The sequence below is a fragment of the Parus major genome, chromosome 25LG1 (assembly GCF_001522545.3).
Source record: "Parus major isolate Abel chromosome 25LG1, Parus_major1.1, whole genome shotgun sequence".
Classification (NCBI taxonomy): domain Eukaryota; kingdom Metazoa; phylum Chordata; class Aves; order Passeriformes; family Paridae; genus Parus; species Parus major.
The window spans coordinates 608,473-622,375 of NC_031793.1; the positions used below are offsets into that span (position 1 = coordinate 608,473).

Genomic DNA, 13,903 nt, shown 5'->3' on the forward strand with positions numbered 1-13,903 from the left:
CACACATGTATTTTCCAAGCTATCCTACTCCATGACCTCCTAACCCCAGGATATTTCCCTACTGAGCCTCTCTTGAGTCACTTTGAACTTGCCCCTCCATAGTCAGGGCTATGGCCACAGGAAACTGCCCACACCGTGGATCTTGGTAACAAAAGAAAAGGTTTATTGAAAGGAATGTAGATGTTGGTTTCCTGCCATCTTTCTCTCCTCCACATTTTAGAGGTTTGATTTCCAAGTTGGAAGTGTTACATTGGGATACTGGGAGAAAAGCCTGCTGATCCCCTCCAGGGAAAGGGGGAGGAATGAAGTGAAAATATATCCTTGACAGCAGAAATCTCTCCCAATCAATCAGCCAGATTTGCCATTACCTGCTGCAGAAATTCCTCCTTTTTTCATTATGTTTTAAAATATTTAATTCTATTTATCAGAGTAAAATGAGAGGAAGCAGTCAGTGAGAACACCTTTGGGCAATTCCACGGGGAAGGAGAGATATGGGAGTGAGAAAGTACAGTTGTTCCTTCAGAAGAGGGCCTTTGAACAGCACATTAGCAGGGATTAGGGAAAGCTCTGGAGGGGATTAAGGGTTTCACTAAAAGGCTCCTTCTCACCAGTCTTCAAAGCACCTTTTTCTCCGGAGTCTGGGAAGGCGGGATCTGCATCCCCCGTGGGTACCAAAGAGCAGACCCAGCTGCATTCACCTCTCAGCTCTCTCCCGGTGATCCCGGCCTCGCTGTGTCCCGACCCTCCCAAGTCTCCTTTGCAGTACAGCAAAGCCCCTGGAGTGGTGTGGAATGGGCAGCTCTGCCAGACTGCTGGGGCTGGGAGGTGGCATCAGATGGACACAACAGGCTGCAGGCTGCCCTGTGTCTCTGTTTTAGCATCTTGGCTGGTGGGCTGGCAGCAGGGGAGGAATGATCCCAAAGTGGCACAAGAGCAGATGCTACGATGTGAAGAGACAAGAGAAATGTGTTTTCCCACTTAAACAAGCAAGAGACACCAAGGACTGGACGACCTGTGAGAGTTTTGTGGCCTTGCAGGAGTTCAAGGGAACTTGTGAAAATAATGGACAGTCTTTTTATATGGACAGATATTGATGACTCAAGGGGAAATGGTTTTAAACCAGAGGAGGGAAGACTTATGCTGGATATTGGGAAGAAATTCTTCCCTGTGAGGGTGGTAAAGCCCTGTCCCAGATAAGCTGTGGCTACCCTGGATATGTTAAAGGCCAGGTTGGACAAGGCTTGCAGCAACCTGGGATAGTGGAAAATATCCCTGTCCATGGCAGAGGGTTGGAATGAGGTGAACTATGAGGTCACTTCCCACCCAAATCATTCTGGGATACTCAAACTCCTGTGGACTCTCCTCAGTGGTTCACAGCCATCTGCACACACTGCAGCAAGGTTCTTCCACCATGCAGGGATTTATTTCCAGCCAGTTTTGAAGACACCAAACTGCTCCATTCTTCCAAGTCCCTGTTCCTACACAGATCCTCTCACACACACAGATCCCTTGCACTGTGGTGACTGACACCACCATGTCACACCTTGCTGACACACTGAGGGGGTGGGAAGGACAATTTCTACCTGGCCAGAAACAGTGGTGGGACTAATTTTGCTCCTCAGAGGTTCAAACTCACCATGGGAGTATATCCCCACTCCCTGTGACCCTGTGCACCACCTCTGCACCCTCCCTTCCCTGCTTGCACCATCCATCCTCCCACAAGCACATTCCTTACAAGAGCTGGCTTGTGTAAGGATGCAGACTTTAGTGCTGTCAAGGGACACTGAAGAGATTCCCAAGCCTCACAGGTCTTTTTAGGAGCCCATTCTGAGCTGCAAAGGGGCCAATCAATAACATTTGGGAAGAGCTCTGACCCTGCCAGGGCCAATTGGGACCTCCAGTCCCATCCCTACACAGCTCTGTGCAAGCTTCACACACTAGAGGAGAGGTTGCACAAAGCAGTCCCCATGTTTGTGCACAGCCTCCAGAAGAGGTTAAAGCTGCTTTCTAAATCCTCCTCCAAGGGATTGCAGTCTCATTAGGATGCACACACAGCGGCAGGAGTGTTTCCAGGCCCATGTTTTCCCCAGCAGCACCACCTACACTCTCAGCAACACGAACACCCATCGATCCCCACTTCCAGCTATGGAGCCAGCTGGGAGCAGCAGGTTTTACAGGTATGCAGCAAACCTCCTGTTCCCTCTCTGCCCAATCCTCCCACACCAAAAGAAACTTAAAACCATCACATAACACTGACTCCCAGCTCTCAACAGTTCCAACAGCTGCTAATTGACAATTCTAATTCAAAGGAAGCTTCCACACCGACACTTTAGGACCAACATTCCTGAAGTGTCAAAGGTTTCCTGGCCATGAAGGCAGGCAGCCCAGCCAGGTGGGGAGGGAGCACAACACCCCCAAGCCTGCCTTGAGCACCGGGAACAGGATAAAACAGATTAATCCCAAGTAACTGGGAACTGGCCCAGCTGAGCCAAGGATGAGACAGGGATGCAGGGAGACAGATGGTTGTGCGCATTTATTCTCCTTTGATAAAAATGGTGTATGCAAATTACACAGCCATGGAGGCTCCTGGGAAATACCACCCTGCTGGTCCTGGGGTCTCTTGGACAGTCAGAACATTCAAACACACCAGAATGGAAGGGGGGGTGGAGGATGGATCTGAACTGGGAAGAACACAAACTTCAACATTTTCAGTGAAGCAAAAAGACCGTTAGCTTATTTTTCCATTTCCTTTTTAGTTTTCACACTTGTAGAAACGAGCCCAGTGAGCATAGAAGTCAATGCCCCTGGACACCTCTGACCAGGAACCACATGACTTGGGCAGAAACACACCTTCTGAACACCTTCCTCTGCACAGCACCATCAACTCAACCTTAAGAACTGCACACCTGGTCGCTGCACACCCCTGGGCTCTGTTACACCACCCCCAGAGTGTAAAGAGGCCACACTTCAAATGCAGGTTTTGCACCCATTAACCCTCTACCAGGAGACTGGAGGCACCTGTGAGTGAGGGACACGGGCTTGGTTCATCCCAGGAAACATTAAGACAAATGACATCAGAAATTCTCAGATAATTTCAATTTTTCTTTTGATCCATTCCCAATAAGATGCTGAGAGAAATAACCAATCCCCAAACTTGGCTCAATTTTTTAAATATTTGCCTGAAAGGAGGGCTAGGGGAGGAATCATGTACAGTTAAAATCAAGCTACTCAAAACACAATCATTCAGGTAAGTAACTAGAAGTATCGCCTCTACCATCTAGAGAGAGAGAGAAGAGTGTCTGAGACAGGGCATATTTAGGAAAAAATACACATCTGAAGTCTCTGTGGCCACGATGAGAACTGGAATCCACATACAAGCCAGTTAAAGAGCATTTCAACATGAAATCTTAACTTAGTAGGAAGGTCAGGGGGTTAAGCTGTATCTTTTTGTTTTAAATACATGGACAGCTGTCAGATATGAAAATGATGGCGGGCTTTCCGGAAAGATCCCCTGTGCATGTGTATGGATGCATGTGCTGACGTCTGTGGGGCAGCAGGACAGAGTTTAGGAAGGCTGGGAGCCCAGCAGTCTCTCGATAGCTGCGTTGATGTCCCCACCGGTGGCGATGAGCGCCTGGAGATTGGCCTCACGGTTGATGAAGCCCATGGCATTCAGCTGCTCCAGCTGCTGTTGGAATCGCACTTCGGGACTCTGCGCCTGTGAGGGAAAGGACAGAGGACCTGGAGTCAGAGAGCACAGGCAGCATTCCAACACAGGCAGTGCCAGCAGCCTTGGCTGTGCAGGAACTCTGAGCTCAGCTTCAGGCTCGTGTGGGGACAGTCTCCAGGTCCCCTTGGGCTGTGGCACAGCAGCCACACCAGAGTCCTGGTTTGGTACTGACGGTGGCAGCAGTGCAAGGAGAAGGATCCCCAGCACACTGAGCTTAAACCTCTCAAAGGGTTCAACACCCCAAAGAGTCAGCCAGACCCCAACACCAAACCTGGCCTAGAGTAGCACAGCCACAAGAGACTGCTGGGGACCACATCCCCTGAGTGGGGTGAGGTGGGGAACCCCCTGGAGACCTCCCTGCCCATGCCAGCACCCGCTGGGTGTTACGTACTTGAGAGCTTCCTCCGGCCAGCAGCTGAATCATCTGCTGCATGAGCTGCTGTTGAGGGTTACCACCCCCAGCTGGAGAGGCACTGGCCGGCGTCGAAGCAGAGGGAACGGGGTTCTCCGGGATTGTGCTTCCTCCTGTGGAGGACGGGGGCATCCGGGGCATGCCGAAGGAGCCGAGGCTGCAGAGAAAGGCAGGGCATGCTCAGGGTGACACTGGTGCTCTGGGAACCCCACCAGAGTGGGCCAGCAGGGCAACCAGCACGTGCAACCGGGCTGGCCCTCACTGAAGGCCCTGCTACAGGGCAGCTGTGAAAACTGAACAGGCTGCATCCATGTTCTGGTCACACATGGCACTGGGAGTGAGCAGAGCTAACAGAAGCCTGCAGAGAACTGCTGTGATGGAGCATGACCCCCGGTGACAGTGAGCAGAGAGCTCAGGGCTGCCAGTAGATCAGCCTGCCCCAGCACACCCACCCAGCCTTGTGTTTGTCCATCTCATACTGTTCTCCAGAGATAAAATTCTTGAGTTCAGTCCACACCAAATGCAGCAAACAAAGGATGGGGGAAGGAACAAGTGCATTCCAAACCTCTTCTCCAAAAAGAAAGGGTCAAGGACTTCCAGTGAAGCACAAGCAAGCATCAAGTGCTAATTAGCTCACTCAGAGAGGCCGGCAGGCACACACACCCGCACAAGTCCCAGTGCCAGAGCACCCTAAGCAGATCTCCCAGATGAATCCACAGGCAGATAAATTCTGCCTGCTGGTACTGGGCACGGCAGTTCTGCCTGCACAGCCCCACTCTGAAGTGTCTGTACCTTGGCACTAGTCCGGGGGCCTCCGTCTGCAGCGTCTGGAGTCCCTGCTGGATCTGGAGCAGGGCCTGCATGGCGCGGGGGTTGGTGAGGATGGACAGGGAGTCCGGGTTCTGCATCTGGGGACCAAGGCAGAGAGACACCACGGTACCAACCAGTGAGAGCTCAGGCAGCCAGAGCTCCACCACTGTCACACCTGAGCCAGCGCCAAGCTGCGCCTCTTGCCTGTGGCCAGTGCTGGCCTTCGTGTCTGGATCCTCCTCCAAGGCTCCAGACTGCAGGGCTCAACTGCAGGAATACTCACAGAGCTCACAACAGGTTTCCTGAATGAACTGGGTGAATCAGATTAGAACTGGGGACACATGCCTTTGGGCTCTGATTTACCTGAGAACCAGCTGCTTTAGCACAATTAGCTGTGTATTTTTTGTAAACTCAACACAGCAAGAGATGTTGTACACGGGGGTTCCAAGCAGCTTAACAGGCCTAATCTGGAGTCCACCTTTCAGTAATTCAGATGAGTTAATTCAGACTACCTTGTCTAACCAAGTTCTTCCTCTGTGTCTCCCCTGTGCAACCCCTTTCCTTCCTCAGCCCAGCCCCCCAAGCCCACATGCTTCCTAGGGCACTCAGTCAAGCAGCTGAGATCCTGACTGTCCCACAGTGCGGGGAGAAGCTCTGGAGCCAGGGGCTGAGGGCAGCACAGGGCCAGCCAGAGGCCTTTACCTGCTGCAAGAAGACAGGGAGCTGAAGGCGGAGCTGTTCTTGAAGCTGTGGATTCCCAGCAAAGAGGGGGACATTTACCATGATCTAGCAAGAGACAGCACATGTAGGTAGGATCAGAGGGTTGCTGCCACTTGCTGTTAAACCCTATGCAACTAAGCCATGAAGAACAGGTCAGTCATGGGGCCCCTGACTCCCTCCCTGGGCTTTCAACATCCTCCCCTGCTAAGGGGTATCAAAACAGGACAGCTCAATTCCTGACAAGAGTGTTGAACAGGGGCCACTTGGCCACGGGCAAAGAAGCACATTCCCATGTCCCTCTGGGAGCCACCTCTTGTGTTAGGGGCTCTGCAAACACACAGGGCTCAGAGCTGGGGCTGCCTTCAGGCTGTCGAGAAATACAACTAAACTGTGTATTCACTCTGCTCCAGTGTCTGCAAGAGGAACCAGTCCGACCCCAGCAGCAGGCTGACCTCACACTGAGCTCATGGCCTGCCTGGCAACAGCTGACAACTGTAACACTTTTACCTGCGCTGCAAAGTCCGGGTTCTGGGCAAGAGTTTGCATCATGCTCCGCATGTAGGGGGCAGAGATCATATTCTGCATCAGCTGAGGGTTTTCGGAAATCTGCTGCAGGAGTCCTTGCATCTCTGGGCTGTTGAACATGCCTGCAAGGGGAAAGGAAGACAAAGGAAGATCCCTGATGAGCCTGAGCACCACTGCATTGCCTGAAACACAATGGGATAGGTGACAGCATTGGCTGTACTCCACCCCCTGGCCAGCAGCGAACACGTGGATTCTCTCTTGAGAGCTTCAGGGACAGCAGAGTTCCCAAAGGAGCCATCCAACAAGTGCATCACAATAATTCATCTATCTCCAAGTAGGCTAGACCCATTCCTCTGGATAGCAGCAGCAGAGGACAGGGCCCAAATGCCAGAGGAACTGGCCCTCCCAGGAAGCTTGGGGGACCTGCTCAGCCAGCAGCACCCTCTGGTTCTTCCCTTACGTACCAGCGCCGATGCTGGCAGCATTCAGCCCAAAGGGGTTAGACACAGTCGGGGTGCCCTGGGTGGTTGCCGAGCCCGTGCTCCCTTCACTGCTGGGTGCCTGACTCTGGGAAGCAGGGGGTGTGGGACTCCAGGGGTTTGGCAATGGCTCTCTGTTCTCTGTCCGCAAAGGCTGAGAGCTCGAGCTGTCAGAATTCCCCGTCAAGGAAGAGAAAGGATTGTTGCCAAACTAGGGAGAAAAAAAGAAAGAAACAGATGGAATCAGTTAGTCCCAGCAGACCAACCCCAGCACTGAGTGAGCCAGGGAACAGCCGATCATATTCAGCCAAGTCCAGAATTTGCTAAACACGTGCCATGATCTGCCTCCTGAGAAATCTGCAATCCACAACACACCTCGCTGAGAAAAGACCAGGCTCAGGAGTGGCCACAGCCCCAGATTCAGCTCCCAAATGCAGGGCTTCAAAATGTCCCTGTAAAGCCACCACCCATACACAGCAGTAGGTAATGCTGGACTGGAATATGCCTGCAGAGCCCTCTGCAGCCAGACCTGTGCTCCCTCCTCCTGCACTACCAGCCAACTGGATCTGAGCCAGCTCTGTTCTGAAGGCATCGAGCTCCAGCTAATCCAGTGAGCAGAGGGCTGTGCTAACAGTGACAGGGCCTGCCTATGGTCAGGGCTGGCATCCAGCCTGCTGGGGGACTGGAGGAGCCAGAGCAGGCCTCTCCAACACCTCAACCCCTGTCATGAGAGGCACTGCACCATGTTCTCTGGCCAGTGCCTGCACTGGAGCGGAGGAATGAAGAGCTACACTCTAGGATAACTGTCCCATCAGCACAGGGGACAGGTCAAGACACTTTTCCCACACTACACCCCACACACAGGAACACAGCCAATACCTGCTCCCTGGCAGCACTAAACATGGGCTCCTGGATGTCCGTGTACATCCGGCGCAGGGCATTGTATCCTCCTGGAATGCTCTCGAGGTTACTCAAAGCACGGTCCTGATTCCGCATCATCTCCTGCATCATGGCAGGGTTACGAGCCAATTCCATCGTCTGGGAGAAGGAGGAAAAAGTGGAAAGCTCAGGCCCACATGCACCATTGAAGGGCCAGAGAGGATCAAGAGCCTGGTCAGCAGCAAAGCCTTGAAAGAGTTAAATCTTAGCTCCCAGGAGAGAGAGGATAATTAAACCCTATTCACAGGCAGAGAGCAGAGAGATCATTTATCCAAGCAAAGAGAGCCCAGGGATCCAGGCTCCTCCCCAGCCTTGCTCAGCTCTCCTCCTTCTCAGCCTTGGTCCAGCTCAATGAAACTGTTCTGTTCCTAAGCAGTATCAGGATATCCAAACATCCAACACCTATATGCTCCCACACAGACTGGATGGACTCCATACAACAAGCAGGAAGGTGGGTTCTTCCACCCTCTCCAGACTTTTGATGGCTCTCCCCTGCACAAAGAATATTCAGGTCTCATTTGAGGAACCACTTAAGTACAGATTATTCATAATTTAGTCCTGCAGCTCTGGAATTTCATGTATGGTTGACACAGCTGAAAGCAGAATAACTGAGAAGCAGATGGAAACTAGGCCCATTCAGCACTATCCTCTTGACAAGCCTTCCCAGGAAACAGCAGAGTCCTGTAAATGGCTGTTAACACCCAGATTCTCACTGATCCCTAAGGATTCCCTTCTGATGAACCTCTGGTCTTCCAGACAGCCAGCCCTCTTGGACACAGATCCTCTCTGTTCTGGGAAAAATGAGAGCCCTCTGGGATCCCAGCCTCCACTAGTGCTCCCCACTGACGCAGGTAGTGAAACACTCACTGTACAGCTTTGGAGTCTCTACGTAATCCATCAAGAGAACTAGAGAGAAACAAAGAGCTTTTATGGTAGCTTCACTTCTCCAGCACTGTTTTTACTCCCATTCCTGAATCAAAACACAGTAGCCTTGTAGTCAGCATATTAGGAAAATTCCAGCATCCCTTTTTTTCCCAATACACCATGGATTCAATAGCTCTGAAAGGGAGGTAAGAGTTGCAAGGTTGTGGGTTGAGTAATCAGTATTCACATAACTCAAGATCATGATCTGTTTGTGGGGAGCTCACAACAGGAAGGAAGAGATTTCCAAAACCACTGCTCTGGCATTCCCACTCCTCCTCTGCAGCACAGACACTGATGTTGGTCCACAAAGACTCTTCTCAACACTCTTTACTGAGCCCTGGTGTGACTCACCTGCCTCATGAGCTCAGGGTTATTGAGCATGTGGCTTATCTCTGGATTTCGCTCCATGAGCTGCTGCATCTGGGGATTGGCCATGATCATCTGCCTCATGAGGTCAGGGTTAGACATCATGTTCTGCACCAAGGGATTCTCCATGATCTGGGAAAGCATCTCTGGGTTGGACATCAGCTGCCGCTGCATCTGCTGCTGGAGCTCCATGAAGTTGGCAGAGCCCATCCCAAGGTTGCCCAGCCCAGTGATGCCACCGAAGCCAGCTGGAGAGGGAACAACACATGGCAAGAAAGGTGTGAGTCGGTATCTGTCAGCAACTGCAAAAAAGGACAGACCCGTTAGCTGAACTGCATCCCCACAAATCCAGGGGCATCCTGTATTTCTATGGCAGCCAGCTCTGAGTAAGGACATCCCTACACAAACACACACACCACTGAGTGGCATTACCTTGAGCAGGGACACAGAGGTGTGCCATGGGAGTGATTCACGCAAAGCCCACGACAAGCAGAGACAACAACAGGGGTCAAGAACCCCAACTCTTTGGTCTAATCCCAGAAAATCCTCCCTTCTCACAGCCCCCACTTACACAGGATGGACGCAGCACTGTTGGGGCCTCCATCTCCAGGACCTCCCAGGGTCCCCGACCCGCTGCTCCGTCTGCTGCCACTCCCTGCGTCCGGACCAGCACTGCTGGATGTAGAGGGCTGAGATGGGGCAGCAGGAGAAGAAGGGGTTGCAGTCGGGGCAGAAGCAGCACTGGAGGCAGAAGCAGCAGATGTTGAATCCTGGACCCTGCAAAGTATAAAAAGTATTAAACTCCTGGTACCAAGGAAGTGCATGGGGAGTCCTCTGCAGGGACACAGGATGCACACCCCACGATGACCGGGCTCCCAGCACACCAGTCATCCCCACAGCAGCCAGCCCCAGCTTCCATCCCATCTCTGCCTGCACTGATCCACAGCTCTGCTCCCAGATGTCTTCTGTCTGCTGGAATCTGCCTCCCATCCTGATGCACTGCAGCCCCTGACATGCTGTCTTGGCCCACGCAGAGCGGCTGGACGGGTCTTACCCTGAGTTGTATCCAGCTCTTCCTTGAAAGCCACTGAACTATTTACTGCAGCCATATCCTTGAGCAATGAGTGTGCTCCAAACAGGAAAATCCTTCTGCTGCTCCCACAGAAACCACAGGAGGTTACAGCAGGGCTAGTGCATGGGGTAAACAACAATGTTCACTTCTGAATATTCCTATTAGTGCTTCTGGGGCAAAAAGAAGCATCAGCATTACTGTACAAAGAGGGAAACTGAGGCACGAGGCAGCCCACGCCTGTCTCACAAAGCCATAGAACATTTTATTGGCTCCAAATTCCCAGCTCTGCCACTGGCTGCAACTTGATGCAAGGTTCCTGCTCCAACACAAGTTGTCTGGAGTTTCTTTTAACACACCCACACAGGCACTGTGCTGTAAGCCACCACGCAGCAGGCACTGGACATCATCTTTGCTGAATACACCATCCCAGGTTAATACCTTGTTACCACAGTTACTCCTCAAGCGTTACAGGAATTTCAAAGAGAACATTTGAAGATTTTCTGAAGCCTCTGCAGTCATGACAGTGAGTCCTGGACTAGTGTTGAAGAGCTTTCATTAAATTAGACCACAAAATTCACTTTACTCACCTCAATAATGCTATTATACCTCTGACAATATGAACGATGATTTCATGATTTTTTTTTTTCCCCAAACCAAGAATTATTCCTTTTCTTTATCTCCCTTTCCTTCTTCACTCTTCTAGAACTTGAAAAATCAACCCTGAAGGTCCCTGTCCACTGTCCAGACTAACCTGACTGCTGCTGAAAACCAGCGGCCTGACAGAGGCAAAGATTGGGGAAACAAAGCAAATGGGAAGCTGAACAATAAAGGAAGAAGGAAGCTAGAGAAAGGGCACTTGGCTTCTCTCAGCCTCTTGTCACAGGAAGAGGCTGTAATGTCTTCAGTAAGCACTTATCTAGGACTATTAGCAGGAGCAAAATGAGCAGCCCAGTACAGCTCTAATTCATCCTTTGAAATGGTTCACCAATACCACATTTATAGTGGAAACAGCATCAGGCTCTCAGGTTACCTGGAGAGGCAGAATCAAAGGAGAGGCTGCAAACTTGGCAGTATACTTCCTTGTGTTTGTAAAAAACAGGTGGAAAAAAAAGCAAAACGGGGAAAAAAAAAAATCTTGATTAATGCAGCTCTCCCAGGGGACAGCAGAACTGCACAGAGACATAGCCCTGGAGCTCCCCAGGAGCTGGGACACACTGTGGCTGGAGCCTGAGGCACGGCTGTGAAGATCAATGAAATGTGGCTGCAACTAAAGCAAAGAAGCTATTCCCAAAATCCTTCCATGCCCACCACCCCTCTGGGAAGTGTTGGGAAGAGCTAAACCTGCAGGACCCTGAGGTCAGCTCTGTGTCCTGTTCTCAGTCTGAGGTCTGTGGTGCACATGAGCCACATCCCCACTGGAAACTGCCCCAGGTGCACCCATAGCACCACATGAGCAAACCCCCACACTGCCCCATGTCCGCGGTTGCACAGCCCGAGCCTCTGCACACTCCTGACGTGGAGCATCCCCTGTCTGCACCAGCCTGTGCAGCTGTGCCTCCAGGGGCCACACAGGTGCCCCACAGGGCTCTGCATGCCGTGTGCCGCTTGTGGATCCTCAGAGAGCCTGAGCACAGGCTCCGAGCTGAGTATGTAGCAGGTGACAGAAAACCCAGGTACTGGCTTCTACAGCAACAATTCACTGGGAAAGTAATTTCTTTTATCAGAAACTTTTTCTACAACTTTTGCTGGTTTGCTAGAACCAGTATCCATTTCTGATGGGCTCTTCCAAGACACACATACAAGTAATGTTAAAGGACCAGCCCCTCCAGGTATCTGCCATACACCATCACAGCCGTGTCCTCCATGACACCAAGTGACAAACCCCATTGCTGTGTGGCACAGCTGGGGCAGGGAAAGCTCACCAGGATCATCACAATCAGTTATTCCCATTTGACCCCAGCCCCCCCAAGACCAAACTCTTACTTCTGCGGAGTCTTAATGACCAAGTGAACAGTGAGCCCATCTTTGATCCCATGCTGATTCAATGTGTCTCCATCCTTCAGGATCTTCCCAGCAAAGATCAGAACCAGCTGATCCTGTTTGGCTTTAAACCGTCTAGAAATCTCTTCTTTGAACTGAAAAACAAACAAAGCATTTTTCAGATAAAGGACTGGTACCAGTAACATAAAGCTCCACATCTACTCTGGGAACACCACAAGAAACTGACAAACCCTCAGAGCCCATGAAGGTACCACAAAGTCACCAGCTGCTGATGATGTCTGAGGTATTAATGAAAACCAAAACAAAGCAAAGACAAGCTCTGAAATCACAAACTATGCAGTAAATCTCAGAAAAAACAGAGCCGTTCCCTCAGAATAGCTGAAGGCTTCCAAAGCCAGACCAGTTTGTGCTTCAGACCTAACCCAAACACACCATTTATCCTGAATGACTGGTTTCGTCTGCTCATGTGAGATTTTTTCCTAAGGAAAGCCGAACTCTGATTTAATACAGGACAGAGCTCTATGGAAAAGGGAATAATCCCTTATCAGCCAATGGAAATAAACTAGGTCTTCTCCAATTCCTATTTCTGCAACTGAATTCCCTGTGAGCGTGCCACAGAGCATGGGCACCTCTTCTTTACTGTGTGCTGTGCTGAGATTTACACCTGCAAGCAAGACTCTCACTGCTGGCCCTGCCAGGGCTTTCCCAGATTGATTCAGAGGAAATAAAGCCTTGCACTTGGAAAACACAAACTGTAGGGAACTCAGAGGGGAAGGCCAGGATGGAGAGTGAAACACATGCCAGAGCTCTCAGCATTCACACCAGAACTCTAAAAACAAGGGTGGGCACACCACAGCCCTGGTCCCAGATCACCCTGTCTGTGTCTCTCCCCACACAGCCCTATGCCCTGCCTTCACAAAGCCCTCACTCTACACTCCCTGTACCAATGGGCTCCCTGGACAGAAAGGATCAGGAGGGCCACACGTGCACAGCCCCTGCCCACGCCATGGGCTGCTGCCCAGAGATCCCTGCCAGGCCCTTCACACGCCAACCAAAGTGCGCAGCCAGCCCAGCGCAGAGCCCATGACACCTTGTCCCAGTGGGCATCGCCACTTCCTCAATGCCAGGGCCAGCCCTAGACCCAGCCCCTGCCAATCCCAGCCTCTGCTAACCTCAGCTCTTACCAATCCCAGCCTGCTCTCACTCCCTAGCAGGTGCAGAGCCCCCCGCCAGCGCACCCGCGGAAGAGCCGATGTTTCCTTTCCTCCACCTCATCCAACGTTGGTCCCAAACACCTGCCCGGCTCGTCTCCCCTCACCCGGGGAATCTGCCTCCGGAGAAGTCCAGACCTACGCCAGGACCCCCAGCTGCACCCCCGGCAGCCCCCCACGCACTCACACTGCTCTGCCCACAATCCCAACACCTTTCCCACACCTCCGCTCACGGAACACTCTCCCACGCAGCCCAGCCCACGGGCCAAGCCCCCAGACCCCACCCCGGTCCTTCATACCCCTCCCACTGCCACCACCCCCAAAGCCGCTCTCCGAGTCCCTCAACTATTGTGGTTTCGACACCCACGACCCCTCCCACAGATGAGCCCCCCAGATCACCTCCCGCCCTCGGGACTGTTTCTCCAAAGCCTTCCAGCACCTGCCCTCCTTCAGATCTCTCCGCTCCCTCCCACCCTGGCTCCAGTAAGGCCCAAAGGTCCGGGGTGCCGCGAAAGGCCAGGGTTGACCCCGAAGCCAGTCCCAGCCCTGATCCGGGTTTCCAGGAGGCCCCCTGGACCCTCTGAGTGCCCCCCCAGCCCAGAGCCCCCTTCCCCCGCTCCTCAAGCCCGCCCGAAATTCTTCCCCACCCCAAACTCAGGCCCCTTCCCAAAAACCCTTCACCCCACTCCTCGATCCCTCAGCCCCCCAGACCAG

At 52.2% G+C, this 13,903-nt stretch overlaps 1 protein-coding gene across 1 annotated transcript in view; it reads right to left on the reverse strand.

Moving 5' to 3' along the window:
• Window positions 1–2,514: 2,514 nt before the first annotated feature.
• Window positions 2,515–13,903, reverse strand: part of UBQLN4 (ubiquilin 4) — an 11,922-nt gene continuing 533 nt past the window's right edge. Inside the window, exons 2-12 of the mRNA XM_015650163.2 lie at window positions 13,163–13,242; window positions 11,961–12,112; window positions 9,477–9,682; window positions 8,891–9,153; window positions 7,556–7,714; window positions 6,662–6,887; window positions 6,180–6,319; window positions 5,655–5,738; window positions 4,935–5,050; window positions 4,122–4,299; window positions 2,515–3,718 (exon numbers count right to left, since the gene is read on the reverse strand). Coding sequence (XP_015505649.2) covers window positions 3,566–3,718; window positions 4,122–4,299; window positions 4,935–5,050; window positions 5,655–5,738; window positions 6,180–6,319; window positions 6,662–6,887; window positions 7,556–7,714; window positions 8,891–9,153; window positions 9,477–9,682; window positions 11,961–12,112; window positions 13,163–13,242 — 1,757 coding nt within the window. The 3' untranslated portion in view covers window positions 2,515–3,565. The remainder of the gene's footprint in view (window positions 3,719–4,121; window positions 4,300–4,934; window positions 5,051–5,654; window positions 5,739–6,179; window positions 6,320–6,661; window positions 6,888–7,555; window positions 7,715–8,890; window positions 9,154–9,476; window positions 9,683–11,960; window positions 12,113–13,162; window positions 13,243–13,903) is intronic.